This window comes from Peromyscus leucopus, chromosome 3 (genome assembly GCF_004664715.2).
Source record: "Peromyscus leucopus breed LL Stock chromosome 3, UCI_PerLeu_2.1, whole genome shotgun sequence".
NCBI lineage: Eukaryota > Metazoa > Chordata > Mammalia > Rodentia > Cricetidae > Peromyscus > Peromyscus leucopus.
In genome coordinates this window covers 39013686-39029597 of record NC_051065.1, presented here as the reverse complement: position 1 = coordinate 39029597, position 15912 = coordinate 39013686, and the positions used below count along the sequence as shown (strand labels likewise).

Here is a 15912-nt window from a genome sequence, read left to right as displayed (position 1 = left end):
CCCTTCTCTTGACCCATGCTCCATTCTCACTAGGCTCCCACTGTTTCTGCCCCAAGTTACAAGGGGTTGAAAGAAGCACAACACCCTTGACATGTAAATGGCTCCAGCAGCCATGTGGATATACAGGGATTCTTTCTGGAACCCAGCATGTAACAAGTTCTTAGCACAAAAGCCACAGGCTTCTCTGGTGGATCCTCCTCCAACTTTAATCTTAAAAATTAAAAATCTTTAATCTCGGGTTTTACAGCATTACCCTCTAAGTTTGTTACTGTGTCAGACTGTGGCTATATATGATGCACTGGACAAACAGTACCTGCTAGTCGACAGACAGACTGGGGAGGGCTCTGGTCAGCACTAATCATCTCCATACCATCCCTGTCTAAGGTTTAAATGGTTTCCTGTGACTGTCTTAATACTTTTGCTAGTAATTATTCAAATCATCCGTTTGCTGAGGAAGCAGTCTAGAAACTTCCATAGGCTATATTGCATTCCTTAATCTCTTCTAAAGACGTATATGGAGTCAGATATTGTTGTGGGTCCTGCAGATGTAATATCACTACAATGTCACCACAGATACATCAGTCATAATGAGCTAGGTTATGCTGCAGTAGCATATAATCCCTTAAAAATAAGAGCAAAATGTTTTCTCCACTGTGTTATGTTTCCTTCATGGATTCAGCACTCAAAATACCAAAAGTCTGCTGGGTGGGAGCTGGGTATTGCCAGCCATGTGGCAGAGAAAAAAGAGAAAGACAGGAGACAGAAGGCCGCCATGTGTAGGATGGGAAATGCCAGGATAGCATGAATGGCCACCTAACAGGCAGCTCTAGTGAAAGAAGTCAGGTCATAAACAATAAAGAAAAAAATAAAGAAGTTTAGATTGCAAGAGGAAGACAAAAGCAAATCAAATGCTTTTGTTGCTGATTTTACTAGAACAGCCCGGCTACCAGCTCACCAAACAAATGAGAGTTGATAAATTTAATGCAACAGAAGCTTCCATGCCTGAGTCTTTTGAAAAATCCATATCTGTACCCATATTTGTATATAAGATTTAAAAAGACTTTGTGGGAAGCATACACTTACCATTGACACGAGGCTCACTCTACACTGGTTACAGATGTCATCCGCACCGTGGGGTTAGTTCCCCTGAACAAGCAATTTGTTCTCAGCTAGTCTTGAACCATCGTATTATACATATAATTCACATCCCATCAGCATTTCTCATCCTTTTATTGAAGACTGGGTGTTAACATGTAAATCTGACTAAATCCTTGAACAAATCTCTCCCAGTGATGAAAGTGAGAATTTCTTACCTACTCAAGCTGAAGCACCAATTTACATATTTGGAATTAAACTCTAAATTAGGCTGTCTTCAATAAGACTAGGCAGGATGCAGATGGAGTTGTGGTTTAACAGAGAAATGTCTTCCATGATTTAAACATTCAGTAGATGACTAAAATGACTTGACTTATTCAAACGTGCAATGTGTTAGATGACACAGAAATGAGGCTTAGCAACCGGCATCAACTGGATGCTGCCGCTCTCCTCCTGACATTACTCTGCCCTCTACTTGTCTGGGAGGCCCTACCTCATCACACTTTGGAATTAAGGCTTCATCTCTGTAGACCTCATTGCTGCACATAGGTAGACATGACTCCTGAAAAAGCTAATGAGAGGAAAGGTAGCAAACAGGCACCAAATGGAGGTCACACCTCCTGAGCCTTGCCACTCCATTTGATAAACACCTCAAATCTTTCAGAATTTGCATTGCTAGCATGCAAGTTCTGACTGAGCAGCAATGGGATGGTATGCTGCTTAGCAAGTTATAATGAAGAGCAAGTGGCTGAAAATAGCAAATGTGTTATCTACCCTGTGGCTCCTGCAAGGCAGGAAGACAGGAGCAGACACTGCTGAGTGGAAGGGCTCTGGGTCGGGACCTCTCAGCACAGGCAGGGGACAGAGATTAGGAGACTCTGCTGGAGGCTGGATGGTCTGTTTCAAGAACAGGCCAAAGGTTTTGGCTGGAACAGCTTCTCTCCATCCAGACATGTCCACAGACTGTTAGAATATCCTACTACACGTACATCATCATCTGCAGGGCAACAGATCTAAGAGAGCAGGAGGAACCCCCAAAGCCTTCCATTTTTCTTTTGTGCTAAGAAGGGCTCTCATATTGTTTAGCATCACTGCACTACTGAGCATCACTACAGGCTCAATTATAATCCCTTAAAGGCCTAATTTCAAAAACCACCTTGACTCCTACCAATTTCTGTTAGAAGCAAGCTATTAAATCCTTCTGAACTCAGAGAGAAGAGAGTTAAGTCCTACTTTTTAAAGAGAGAAGCATCGAGGAATTTGTGAGTATACTTTTAAAGCTATCACAGATCATTTTCAGATGATGCAGGTTACTGGTCTTGGACTATAGTTTGAAGAAACTAGAATGGACCAGGAAGATTTTATTCTCATGGTGTTTCATCTCTAACACTTCGCCTTCTAACATGTCTGCCACTAGTCAACTACTTCCTACCTCCTCTCTCCTTTTCCCCTTCCTCTGCAGTCTCTTTTCCATTACTTATCCAATTGAGTATAAATTACATTAATTCAAATTAGTAGCCACAGAAAATGAAAGTTTTGAAGTGTCTACACTCTTGGACATCCAACATCACCCTAAAAAAGTAATAAGACATATTTTGAATAAATATTGAGTTACTGAGTATTGCTCTGTTCAAACAGCCCCCAGTTTGACTCAGATGAAGGCTAGAAACCCTAGAATCCATTTTCTTCATGAAGTTATGTGGCTGTCATCTCTCCTGACATGCAGGTGTCCCCTCAATCAATGGCACTTCTAACTCTTCATCCCTGTATGCGACACTGAGCACAGAGAGGCTCTGTTCTCTGAGTATCTTTTACTTTCATTCAGCCTGGCAGATCCCTCAGTTGTAAACAGATGAGACTGAATTCTCTGCAGATCTCCAGCTTTTAACATCTTTGTCGTTACTGCTCCTGACACCATCACGTGTCAGATGCAGCACCCGAAATTTTATGTACTGTCAATTTGCACTGAACAGCTTTCTCTTTTATCATAATATTTCTCAAAACTTTGTGCTAATCAACTCTTTATTATCTAATATTACAATGGGTTGAGGAGTTCTAGTTAGTCAATATACCATAAGTGATTCATAATTTTTTCAAGAGTTAATATATAATTTAAAAATAATAACAGATAGAACTTTACTGAGCATAATATCTATAAATGCTTAAGAAGTAGACTGGTGTCTCCAACTATTATTATGAATATTCAGTACCAATTTTTCCCAATTCACTTTTTATTGATTCTTTGTGGATTTCACATCTTGCATCTCAATACCACTCATCTCCCAGTCCCTTCCCATCTGCCCTCTGCCCTTGCAGCCCACCTCCAAGAATAAAAATAAATAAAATTTAAAAGGAAAGAGAAAAGAAAAAAAGCGAAATCTCATTGTGGAAGCTGCAGTGTGACACAGTGAGTCACACCGTCCTTTAGTCCATATATCATTACTTGCAAGTGTTCATTGCAATGAGTCATGGGTCTGGTTGGAGACCTCTGGTTTTTCCTACATCATAAATACTGGGCCCTCACTGGGACTTCTCTTTGATATCCTGTTGTTGTCATGGAGATCCTGCAGCTTTGGGTCTGCAAGATTGGCCCCTTCATGTGCTCCAGCAGATCATAGATGGGATGGATGATGGAATGGGCCAACTCTTAGCCCTGAATCTGGGTCTGGGTGTTTGCTGGGTTGGTCAGCCCACCAGCTCTCCCTCATCCTCAATATCAGAGTGAGCTCTCCAGCCCTGGCTAGTTCACCCTATGTAGTAAACAGTAAAGGGCGGGGCTTATGTTCTCCCGGTTGGCTCACCCACACCTACACCACCAGGGCCAGCTCTACTGTGTTGCCCAGGGGAAGTGCAGGGGCCACTCTGCCCAGTGCTGCAGCTGGTGGAAAGCATGACCTCAGAGACAGCTCTCCCACCTGCCACAGGCCTCAAGGGGCATGGGGAGGTGTGGAGGGGTTCTCTCCCTTGCCCACTCCACCATATAGCAGATGAAGGGCGGACCAGATCTCCCACACTCATATTCTCAGGACGGCTCACTCCTGTCCCCGTCAACAGTGTCAGCTCTCCCGAAGCGAAGGGGAGGGGCATCTTTTCCTCACCCTCACCACCACATGGCAGACAAGAGGTGCAGGGCCAGCTCTCCCACGCTCACAACTTCAGGGCAGGCTCACCCACACCCTCCTACAGGGTTGGCACTACTGTGGTGCCCGGGCAAGGTACAGGGAGGGCTTGCTCTCCTGAGTTCTGTAGCCTCAGAACTCTGTACCAAGTTTATGAATAATTGTGGAATAAGCCATTAGATACATACCCTCTGCTGTCTCCACAGAGATATTTCCTATGACTAGAACTGATTTGTATCCATATATATTATGTGTGTGTGTGTATACATGTAGTCCCACAATCTTATCCATAGCGGTTTTCTCCTCTGTTGATCATGACCTGCCCCTGTGTCCCCTTTTAAATAACAATGTTTCTTGAGAAGTAGCAGGGAAGCACATGAGGCCTGTGGCCCTCTAGTGTGTAGCTCCCATATCCTGTCAGCCTGTGGCAGGTGGAGGAAAGGCAGATAGGATGAACACAAGGAGATGTGGCTCAGAGAACAGGACGGAGAACTGGCCGTGGGGAACATGAGTCTTGCTGCTGTATCATGAATAGTCTGGCCTCACTCGGGTTTACTGACCAAGGTCTGTCAGAATATGGAGTGCCGTTTGAAGGGCTGTTCTGCCTAACAGGCTTCCCGACCAACTGCCCAGCACTTCAGCAGCAAGGAGTGCAACTCATCTTCCATCAGGGAAGTCAAGACATTTCTTATGAGTATGTAATGATGACCTGAGACTCTGTAATGCTAAATTTTAAGTACATGATCTGGAGTGGGTTGTTCTGTTTCCCTAACCAGCCCACTCATCACTCATACAAAGCTGAGCGGTCTTTAAAGGAGCTGATATATTTCTTGTCTCCATTTACTGGGAGTTAGTGCGTTAGGAACTGTCAGGAAATTGATGGGCCTGTGAATCCTCTAATTTATGCCTTGGAAGTTAGATGGATGAGCATCCCTTCTCTGAGACACAAGTTGGAGTTGCTGTAGTTTTGCTGTTTAAAAAAAAAAAATACTGTTCCTTACCTCTAAGAAGCTGTCCTAGTCCCTGGATCTATGTCTTGTACCGCAGGGCTTGTTGTTCAGTATTCAAATGACAATGGGATAATCTGGCATTTGCTGCGCGAGTTGGATTTCATGTCATTTCTGGAGCCACAGATCATTTCCATTGACCTGCCACGAGAAGCGAAGACACCCGCCACAGCTTTCCGGTGGTGGCAGCCGCAGCACGGTGAGTCACTGCTCTCTCCAACTTCACTGGTGGCTTCTTTTTTAATCACACAGCATCCATATCCAACTTGTAATGTATATGTTTGTTAATTTACTGTCAATTTCCAGACAATTTGATTTAAAACCGTGGTCACAAAGATACTCATATTGTGTGTAATGAACCCTTCTCCAACTGCTGCTTTCTATCTGATTGCAGGGAAGCATTCAGCCCAGTGGGCTTTGGATGATGTCCTTATAGGAGTGAATGACAGCTCTCAAACTGGATTCCAAGATAAATTTGATGGCTCTATAGACTTGCAAGCCAATTGGTATCGAATCCAAGGAGGCCAAGTTGATATTGACTGTCTCTCTATGGACACTGCCCTGATATTCACTGAAAACATAGGTATATATTGCCACCACATAACAGAAGGATATTTGATTAACTACAGGAGTAAATTAACTAAAACTCAAAGGAATTTTCTTTTATAAAATTAGGTGCTTAACTTAGGTGCGATGTCCTCTAGAATAGCCTGGGAACCTGTGCCTGTTGGAACTTTCTTTCACGGAACATAGTAAGGAAGAAGATGACTTAAAGGCAGAAAAATATCTATCAGAGGACATTCCTATGTTTTGCAGTTTACAAAATTGAGAGTTTATGACTCTGTGAGTCCCTCTTAAGATAGTAAAGGTCTTCAAATTGACAGCCTGCCATGTTTCCAATTCTGTGGTAACTATAAAACAGCAAGTGTGAGAAGAAAAGCCAATGCATATCTGAGGCACTGACCACAAACCATTATTTGGGTTTGCTGTAGGAAATGTTGGGAGCAAGCATAAGCATTATAGAAGAAGTGACCATCACTATATGCTGCCTTTGAACCTTTGCTGTTGTTGTTGTCTTTGGTAGGAAAACCTCGGTATGCTGAGACCTGGGATTTTCATGTGTCACCGTCAAGCTTCTTACAGTTTGAAATGAGCATGGGCTGCAGTAGGCCCTTCAGCAGCACCCACAGTATACAGCTCCAGTATTCTCTGAACAACGGCAAGGACTGGCATCTTGTCACCGAAGAGTGTGTCCCTCCAACCATTGGCTGTCTGCACTACACAGAAAGTTCAATTTACACCTCGGAAAGATTCCAGAACTGGAGGCGGGTCACAGTCTACCTTCCACTCTCCACCAAGTGAGACTTGTCATTTGACTACATGTTAGGTTTCTGTCACCTAATTTGAAGATAATGGTGATTCCACTCAGGAATAGTGCTCTTCCGGAATAGCTTAGGAAGAAGCATAGTACAAGGTGTCTAAATATAACTAGAGAGTTCCAGAAGTTGTGGTTACTTCTTTCCACAATAATTTCCTCATTGGATTCTCAGCTCTGTTACTCACTGTGCATCCAGTATCTTGCATTAAGAATTTTCTGTGGGGCTGGAGAGATGTCAGTTAAATAGTACAAAAAAATAAAATTTCTGTGTTAAATACATACAGAGGTGTCTATTTTCCTGGCACAATTCAGATAAGACATGCAACTGAAGGATGGGAGAAAGCATAAGACACTGCAGTGTGTTAATATTTGGTCTGAAATAGTTTTCCATGGACTTCCAAAGCTTAAAACAGTGCCTGCCTATCGTTCATTTGCTCCTTTTTGACACAACATCTGTTGAATACCTAATGAATAAACTGATGCTAGGACCCAGCTACATTATTTAGGATAACACACAGCTAATCATCTGTTTATCATGCGAAATGATAACAGAGATGCTGCACAAGATCCTAGATAATCAGCCTAGAGGTGTGGGGGAGGTTCCCAGAGGAGCTGATATCTCTGCTGAGTAAGACTGATTAAGGCTTATCCAGGAGGAGAGGAACATGGGAGATCATACCTGCTGCTATAAAGCAGGACCAAATTTAGAGGCCAGAGAAAGCAAGAGTTGATGGGGAAAGTCAAGGATTTGGTGATGCCAAAACCTAATTGTGAGGCAAGTCATAGCAACAGATAGACTGGCACTGAAGAAGAGGGCAGACGGTGGGAGGCCGCATTCATCATTGGTGGCTTGGTCTTGACAGTGCACATGGCAGGTAACCATACTTCTGTCTTAAAGCCACCGTGCTAGTCATTGCCTCAGACTGAGGGAGAACCTGTATTGAGAAAGAAACAGTGGTACTTGGAATGGCACTACCAAGAGTCACCCTTCGGTGGAACGTGTTCTGTCTTCCAAATACCAAGTCTTTTTCCATGCAGCCTGTCCCTTAGCAGTGGCTGTTCCTGTGTGGTAGGGCTGCCTCTATTTCTGGAGAAAGTGCTTTCATGATCCAGTGTGGGGCTTACCTTTCATGGCTGTGCCAAGATGCCTGCAGAAGCAGTTTAAGGAAGGCAGCATTTATTCTGAGTCCCAGTTCCAAGATCAAGTCCATCCTGGCAGGGAGTTACAGCAGCAGGGGTGTGAGGCCACTACTCACACTGCAGCCACAGTCAATTGCCAGCAGAAATGAACGCCTCCACTCTGCTCTCCCCTTCCCCACCCATGATCCTGCCTGTGTTCACGCCTCCGCTCCGCTCCGCTCTCCCCTTCCCCACCCATGATCCTGCCTGTGTTCACGTCTCCGCTCCGCTCCGCTCTGCTCTGTTCTTTTCTTACTCAGGCCCTTCCCCATCCATGGTCCTGCCTGTGTTCATGCCTCCGCTCCACTCTCCCCTCATTCAGGGTGGGGCTTCCTTCTTCAGTTAAATCCTCCTGGATGCACCCTCATAAATTCACCCAGAGGTATGTTCCAGGGCGATTTTAAATCCAGTGAAGTTGACAATGGATTTTAGCCATCGTGCTTAATATATTCCAAATAGCAGACTGTAAACATGATAGAAAATAAGGAGCTATATCCAGTTCTTGGCTTTAGAAACAGCATGTTAAGAAATAACATAGAAAACACAAGTATGATAGGACCCTGTATACTCTGAGAAACCATTAGGGTCAGTGGAATGGGGCCCTCACTGCCAAAACGATGTAAGTCCCCGGTTTCTTTGTTGAGCCTTTGCTAAGTAACAGTAGGAGCCTGAAAGCAAAGACTGAAATTCTCTGTGAATTTCAGAACATAAATCAAGATTTCCAGATAACTTTTCTATGTCACACATTGACTTCCCTGTGAGAGAAGTGGTGAAATGTTTGGGTAGCATGCATTCTGTTCTCCTCTTTACGGGTCAAGAGGAAAGAGCATTTAGTACTTAGTATGAAAATAAGTGTCTCAGGGACAGAAAACTGTGCTGTAGAAGAGGGTGCTCATGGGAAAAGGGAAATAGAATAGCTGTCCATGCTCCATGCTTTCAAAATTGCCTATCAAACCAACAGTGTTTTGTTTGTTTGTTTGTTTTTATTTTGTTTTGTTTTTTAGTTCTCCCAGGACACGGTTCAGATGGATTCAGGCCAACTACACCACAGGAGCAGATTCCTGGACTATTGATAATGTTGTACTGGCCTCAGGGTGTCCTTGGATGTGCTCAGGACGAGGAATTTGTGATGCTGGACGCTGTGTGTAAGTTAATAAAATGCAGTTTCCTTCTTTGTGGTGGCACAATGAAACTGGCGTGGGGAAGCCATAATAAAGGCTGCTGCCTCTCCTCTCGTTTCCTCGGCAGGTGTGACCGGGGCTTTGGTGGGCCCTATTGTGTTCCTGTCGCTCCCCTCCCCTCCATTCTGAAAGATGACTTCAATGGGAACTTGCATCCTGACCTTTGGCCTGAAGTGTACGGTGCAGAGAGGGGCAATCTGAATGGTGAGACCATCAAATCTGGAACATCTCTGATTTTTAAAGGGGTGAGTGAAGTTCTGTGTGTTCCTCTATCATCTCCAAGCCGCACTGCCCCACACAGATGCATTCTGGGTCTCTCCTGCGTCTGTTATCTCATACACAGTTACCGCCTTCTAGTGCACACCCTGGGTTTTTTTCCTCTCTTGCCTCCCCACTTCCATCTTGTCTCTGAGGTAAGGTCTTGCTGTGTCTACTACATTCATTGTTGTGGTCCTTTGGACACAGCATTGTTTCTCTCTTTGGAGATCAAATTCTTCTGCTAACTTTCTGCTGGAATACATAAGAATACATGTGTGCATAATCGTTAGAATTTGGTTACTAGGAGTAGCATTTCCTATTATTGAATTTTTATCTTATAGTATTTTTAAATGATTTTATGAAATCTTTCCCTTTGTTCTTTTTTTAAGAATGTCTTCCTGCCAGCAGTCTAACCTTCCTTACAGGTGACTAGAAGAAGAGAGGGCCATTAAGTCATGTTAACTGGCACTCTCAGACCTTCTTAATGTTCTTTTGTCTTCCACCCTAGATGTCTAGTTAGAGAAATGCTAAGCAGCAGAATGAAACTCTGCTCGGCTGGCACCTCTGCATGTGTGAGTGCGTGCCACATCTCGTCCCTCTCAGCAAGGAGAAATTGACTAATCTGGGTGTGCAAATGAAGTCCTTGACAAAAGTCTGCATGTGTTTCTGTACAACCTTAATGAGTCATACCGAGCACTGAGAAAATTAGACACCCTGGAACTTTTTCAATTATAGCTAATAGATGCCAGTTAGCATGCTTGCTTGAATCCAAATTCCTCCCAAGTTTTGCATGGATAGAGAGAAATACTTATTGACCTGAGAGGTATATAAGTCCCCAAGAGTGCTAATGGACCAGAGACAGTGAGACAGCCCATCCACGATGGAAATTCCTGGTATCTTTAGTCTCATCTAAGGATGTAGAGCCCATTACCTCCAACTGACTTCTGCCCCATTCCAGGCAGCTCACTAAACCAAAGAAGAGAAGCCTTGCAACTTTCCATGCTTCAGAGGTCTGCCTGATAAATTTTCAAGCACTAGAATTAACCTAGTCCTTAAGACTTATGAGTAAGAACGGCATGTAGGCTGTTTTCCCTTCAGCCATCCAAATGCAAGAGCAGCCAAGCATTATGCCTTACATGTATTATCCATCAGCTCTACAAGATGCAGACAGCTCGGTGTGTGCCATTCAGCAGGCTGCAGTTTGACCTACAAAGTCATTCTTTCATGAACGGGGATGATCGTCTTTCTTGCTATAGCTTTAGGAGTGCTCTCCACTACTAAAACCGCTTGTTGAATACAACAGAATTTTTCATATTTGGTACAGATGGATCTGAACCTAGTGAAAGAATGAAAGGGAAAACAGTATGAACCAGAATCTACAGCACTGAGGGTTGACGGTTCCACACATAAAAGTCACTGTCATCCAGTAGTGGTGCACTCCTTTAATCTCAGCACTCAGGAGGCAGAGGGAGGTGAATCTCTGTGAGTTCAAGGCCATCCTGGTGTACAGAGCAGCCAGGGTTACACAAAGAAACTCTGTCTCAGAAAAAAAAAGCAAAGAAGGAAGGAAGGAAGGAAGGAAGGAAGGAAGGAAGGAAGGAAGGAAGGAAGAAGGAAGGAAGGTCAGTATCAAGTGCTGAGCTAGACTATAGCCAGCATGCAAGGAGCCTTTACACCTACAAGTCAAGGCCACAGTCTCCTAGAAAAAAAGCAGTGTAACGTGGGTCCTTGTGCAGTGGCTAGGCTTGCCCTTGGGAACAGTTTCATATTTACATTCCATAACCAAGGGGGGAGTAATAATCCTGTATCTTACTGTCAGCAAAGGATATTGTTAGCAGAATCTCTGAGCTGTCTGAGGATGCCACCTTTGTCCACATCCCAGTTTCCTTGTGACCCTGAGCTAGAAAAGAACTCACAGCACTGAGCTTGCAGATGCCAAAGGGAGAGGGCTTGAGGGACAGGCATTGATTACGCACTGTGACAAGGCCATGAATTGTTAGACATGAAAGAAAAACAAAAATCATTGGTACATGGCCTTTCAAAGCTACTTTCAATCCTGGAAGTTTATGATTATGGTGTATAAAGAGGTGAGAATAAATGAGGTGGCATTTTTCATTATACTACCCAAATAACTCTTAGATTCTAAATTCAAAATGATATGGTTTCTTCTTTCTATCCAAATCAATAGATGAGTTAATAGACTAAACATTGTGTTCTCTCTCTCTCTCTCTCTCTCTCTCTCTCTCTCTCTCTCTCTCTCTCTCTCTCTCATTTGCAACACGAGAATAATCTTTCTCTTAAGAAAACTTAATCAGTAAAGTGTCTATTAAAACCCAGCATGTTTTAGGCACTCAATATGTTTGCTGTTTCAGCTATTAGTGACAGTGGTCTGTATAAACATAAAGTAGAGAAAAAAAAGTTACTTTTCCTCGCTAATACAGCATTTAGTCCTTGTTAGTTGATAATAAGGAAATCAGTTGGTACTGTCCCAGCCACAGGCTACTGAAAAGTCACTTCACTCAGCAAGCTCAGCTGAGAAATTAAAAGCCTGTCTGGACCTTGGGATCTTTGCATAGTGAAATGTACTGGCTGTCATCACAAGCCCCTATATACATGAACAAAACAACCTGAAATGTCGATCTCAGGCCACCAGAAATAGTTAATTAGCAGAAAAAATTACTAAAGCTAATGTGATCGTTTTCCTCGTTGTGTGGTTTCTCTGCATGAGTGGTTGCAGTCTAGGCATGGGGACCTGCCTTCGCTCTGCCTTATTTAACTCGGCCAACTGGGGCGTTGTGTCAGCCTGAATGAGAACCTCCTGGGGCTGGCAGAGCAGGCAAAGCAGTAGTGAGTTCCCAAGACTCCTTGGAGCCCTGCAAAAGTCAGCTATTAGTTCTTGGCCTCCAGCAGGAGCACTCGGCACATTTTTCATCTTTTTCCTCCTTGCTTCTTCCACAACACGCTGTGATCAAAAGAGACTATTTTTAAAATGCCAATAGTGGACAGCACTATCATTTTTGCACCACTTTTAATAATAGCCACAAAAAAGAGTATGAATTAGAGGTTGGGGTAATGAAATTGTGTTCCTTAAAAACTGAGAATAAGGACAGTAAGAGAAGGAGAAGGTCTCTTCATTTTGTCCTTTGAAGCTAGACAAAACATTACTGCTCATCATATGTAACTACCATTACATCTATGTAACTATCACTTAATTAATGCAAGGTAAGTATATAAAATACAAGTCATTCTGCAAATGACATAAGGTTCTTTTCTCTTTTATTTTCAGGAGGGACTAAGAATGCTTATTTCAAGAGACCTAGATTGCACTAATACTATGTATGTCCAGTTTTCACTGAGATTTATAGCAAAAGGTAAGCTATTCCCATGGTATGTGTCATTTTCCTTTTAGAAAATTGTCCTGTGCTCAATCTCTCCCCCACAAAAAGCCCTGCTAAGGGCCCTGTTCACAAATGATCTTTACACAAGTTCCTCTTACAGTAGGGGTGCAATAAGTGCTGTCCTAAACTGTTTATATAGATGTGGTTACTGTGCTAGCTGGTAAACTTGCCAGCATGTCCTTGAATCCCGCCATCACTGCTTTCTAGCTATCAGAATTTTAAATTAAAAATTATTAATTTATGAACATTTGGGGTTTATTTTACAGATGTGAATCTTCCCAAAGCACTACTTAGTTTTTGACTTTTCATATTTAATTGAATATTTTTCTTTAAAAATAGTCACTACAGATATAACATTTTCAAGTGATTTTTGTTTATATTCCCTTGACTTAAATGTTTCAACATTTGCAAAATTGTGATGTCAGTAGAATGAATAAGTTTTAATTTGGTATCTCCTAGATATAGGAGAGAGAAAGAAAAGAAGGAAGGAAGGAAGGAAGGAAGGAAGGAAGGAAGGAAGGAAGGAAGGAAAGAGAGAAGGAGAGTGCAGGCACACATGTGTGTGTGTGTGTGTGTGTGAGAGAGAGAGAGAGAGAGAGAGAGAGAGAGAGAGAGAGAGAGAGAGAGAGAGAGAGAGGAAGAGAGAGAGGGAAAGGATGTCTCTAAGAGAAAGGATGTCTACATTTGGTGTACTTTTAAAATATATTCATTTACAAGTTCTGCCTACAATCACTTTCAGTTGCCACTTAAGTATTTGGAGCAGAAAGTCTCCTATAAAAATATACACAGGCTCATGCACTGATGCCCAAAGAGTCAGCTCGGAGCAGACTATGTCCTCCTCACAGTGTGCTCTATGTCTGTGCTGTCTCCTCCCTAGGTACTCCAGAGCGGTCTCACTCCATCCTGTTACAGTTCTCTGTCAATGGAGGAATCACCTGGCACCTCATGGATGAGTTCTACTTCCCTCAGACAACCAGTACACTTTTCATTAATGTTCCCTTGCCGTACAGCGCCCAGACCAACGCTACAAGATTCAGACTCTGGCAACCATATAGCAATGGTAAAAATGCATGCATTCTATTTTGATCAAGACTGACGGCCATGTGTTAATGTTCTTGTTCCTAAGACATAGAGAAAGGATTCCCTGAGAGGCACACTGGCTGTGCATACCACATTTTACATGCTTCCCTTTTGACCATTCTCATTGAAAATTCAACTTTATTTTATCCTTGTCACCTTGTCATAATTAACTGATAAATTCTTGTTTTAGTTTCTCTTCATTTGGTTTTGGCTGAAACATCTTCCCTTTTACTCACAGGCTGGCCCAAAACTCATTATATAGCTCAGAACAGTTTTGAACTCAAGATCCTCTTGCCTCAGCCTCCAAGTTGCTGGGATTACAGTATGAGCCACGGAATTTCAGTGTTTTGTTTTGCTGTGTTTTTTAATAATCCATCATTACCATTAGTTACTCACCAGTAGCAGCTGTTTTGTTGAATTCCTTTAGGAATGTACCATTCTTCTGAATGGCATTTCCTTAGGGAAACAGGTTATTGTAGAATCCAAGAAAAAGCCAGAGGAACTTAAACCAAGCAGGCGGTGTCTTACATCCCAGTCACAGCCCCTGGCTTCAGTGTTACACCAAACAAATACAGCATTTAACAGCATTTTACGTTTACACAAGATTTTTCCAATTTCTAACTTTGACTCATTGTTCTTATAACTTATAGTTCTATTAGTATTGAGTCTAAAGGACCAATTTTGTCAAAACACACATCTAACTGCCTGTATAAGTACAATTACACCATATTAAGCAGAAATAACAAGAACAGGTAAGAAAGATATACTTCTGTCTCCAAAATTTAACCTGTATATTTCTTTTATAACTACTAAATAAAAAATGAAATAAAATTTCAACATGTTATAAGATAAAATCATGGTAGATTTCTAAATGGATTTATGAGATGATATAAAGTACATATGAAATTATATAAAGTGTACAGGTTATAAAATATAACATATATATTTAACCTGATATTTTATATGCATGAATCTTACTTAAAGATCAAACAAAACTGAAAAAGAAATATACCCAGTTTAAAAATCCAGAAGATGATGGGCCTCATGTTATATCTGAAATGAATATTTGTTTTGTATTCATCACTTTCAAACCAAGAAAATGAAAGCAAGCTACTGGAATTAGGGTCATGATGGGTGTGAAGGGAGACAGAGGTGGAGCGTTTCATTTAAGAACCAGGCTATTGCCACAGGCCCATGATACTCAGCCGACTAGGACAGTGCGCATGAGCAAACTGCTCATCAGCCCTCCCTGAGATTAGGACGGCTGTTCGGTGCTCTGTTATTTAATATGGTTGCAAGCTTATTTTCCTCACACTTTGATCGCTGTGAACACGCTGCCATGTGGCTTGTGAGTTTCATCTGGAAAGCATATGCTGAAGCTGTTCTCGCTGATTTTCTTTCAATGAGCAAATCTGATTTTCTTCTTTGGAAAAATTTTATTTATCCAAAACTGTCTCAGGTAAGAAAGAGGAAATCTGGATTGTTGATGACTTCATTGTTGATGGAAATAATTTGAACAACCCTGTGATGCTTCTGGATACGTTTGACTTTGGGCCCAGAGAAGACAACTGGTTTTTCTACCCGGGTGGTAACATAGGTCTTTACTGTCCATATTCTTCAAAGGGAGCTCCGTAAGTATTGAGTTGAAAAGCTAAAAGTAAAGCCATTGCGCCATCCAAATCAGGAGGAATTTTTGCCTAAATTATTTCCTTTTGCTTCTTTGATAACCAGTGAGGAAGATTCAGCCATGGTGTTTGTTTCCAATGAAGTTGGTGAGCACTCCATTACCACCCGTGACATAAGTGTAAATGAGAACACCATCATTCAGTTTGAGGTATTGACTGTTCTATTAGAAATACTTTAAATTTTATCTTGAACAAAGCCTCAGCAAGAAGAGGGAAGTCTTAGATAATTTCATCCACTGTGATTTTCTGGTTTTGTATAAGGCCATAAAAGGCTTGTGTGTCAAAACTTACTTTTAACATCAGACCAATTTATTATACTAAAGTCTGTTTCAGAAATAGCGTTACTTGTAACATAGATTCCCTCCCAACTACTAGAATAAGTGTTGAAATTAATTACTTTAAAATTATAAAAATGTGTAAGAATGCTATTGTGGTCTTGTTATTTTTCACAGATCTTATATAAAATTAGAATTTCTTAGGACGTAGGTCAATCTAACTATAGTCTATAATGTACCAGCATACTCATAGAATG

At 42.0% G+C, this 15912-nt stretch overlaps 1 protein-coding gene across 3 annotated transcripts in view; it reads left to right on the top strand.

Moving 5' to 3' along the window:
- Reln (reelin) overlaps positions 1-15912 on the top strand; it is a 457868-nt gene that overhangs the window by 372718 nt on the left and 69238 nt on the right. For all 3 annotated transcript variants that reach the window (XM_028890934.2, XM_037203573.1, XM_028890933.2), the window contains exons 32-40: positions 5262-5420; positions 5616-5804; positions 6306-6579; positions 8783-8923; positions 9027-9204; positions 12504-12588; positions 13493-13675; positions 15155-15326; positions 15427-15529. In XM_028890934.2, coding sequence (XP_028746767.1) covers positions 5262-5420; positions 5616-5804; positions 6306-6579; positions 8783-8923; positions 9027-9204; positions 12504-12588; positions 13493-13675; positions 15155-15326; positions 15427-15529 — 1484 coding nt within the window. The remainder of the gene's footprint in view (positions 1-5261; positions 5421-5615; positions 5805-6305; positions 6580-8782; positions 8924-9026; positions 9205-12503; positions 12589-13492; positions 13676-15154; positions 15327-15426; positions 15530-15912) is intronic.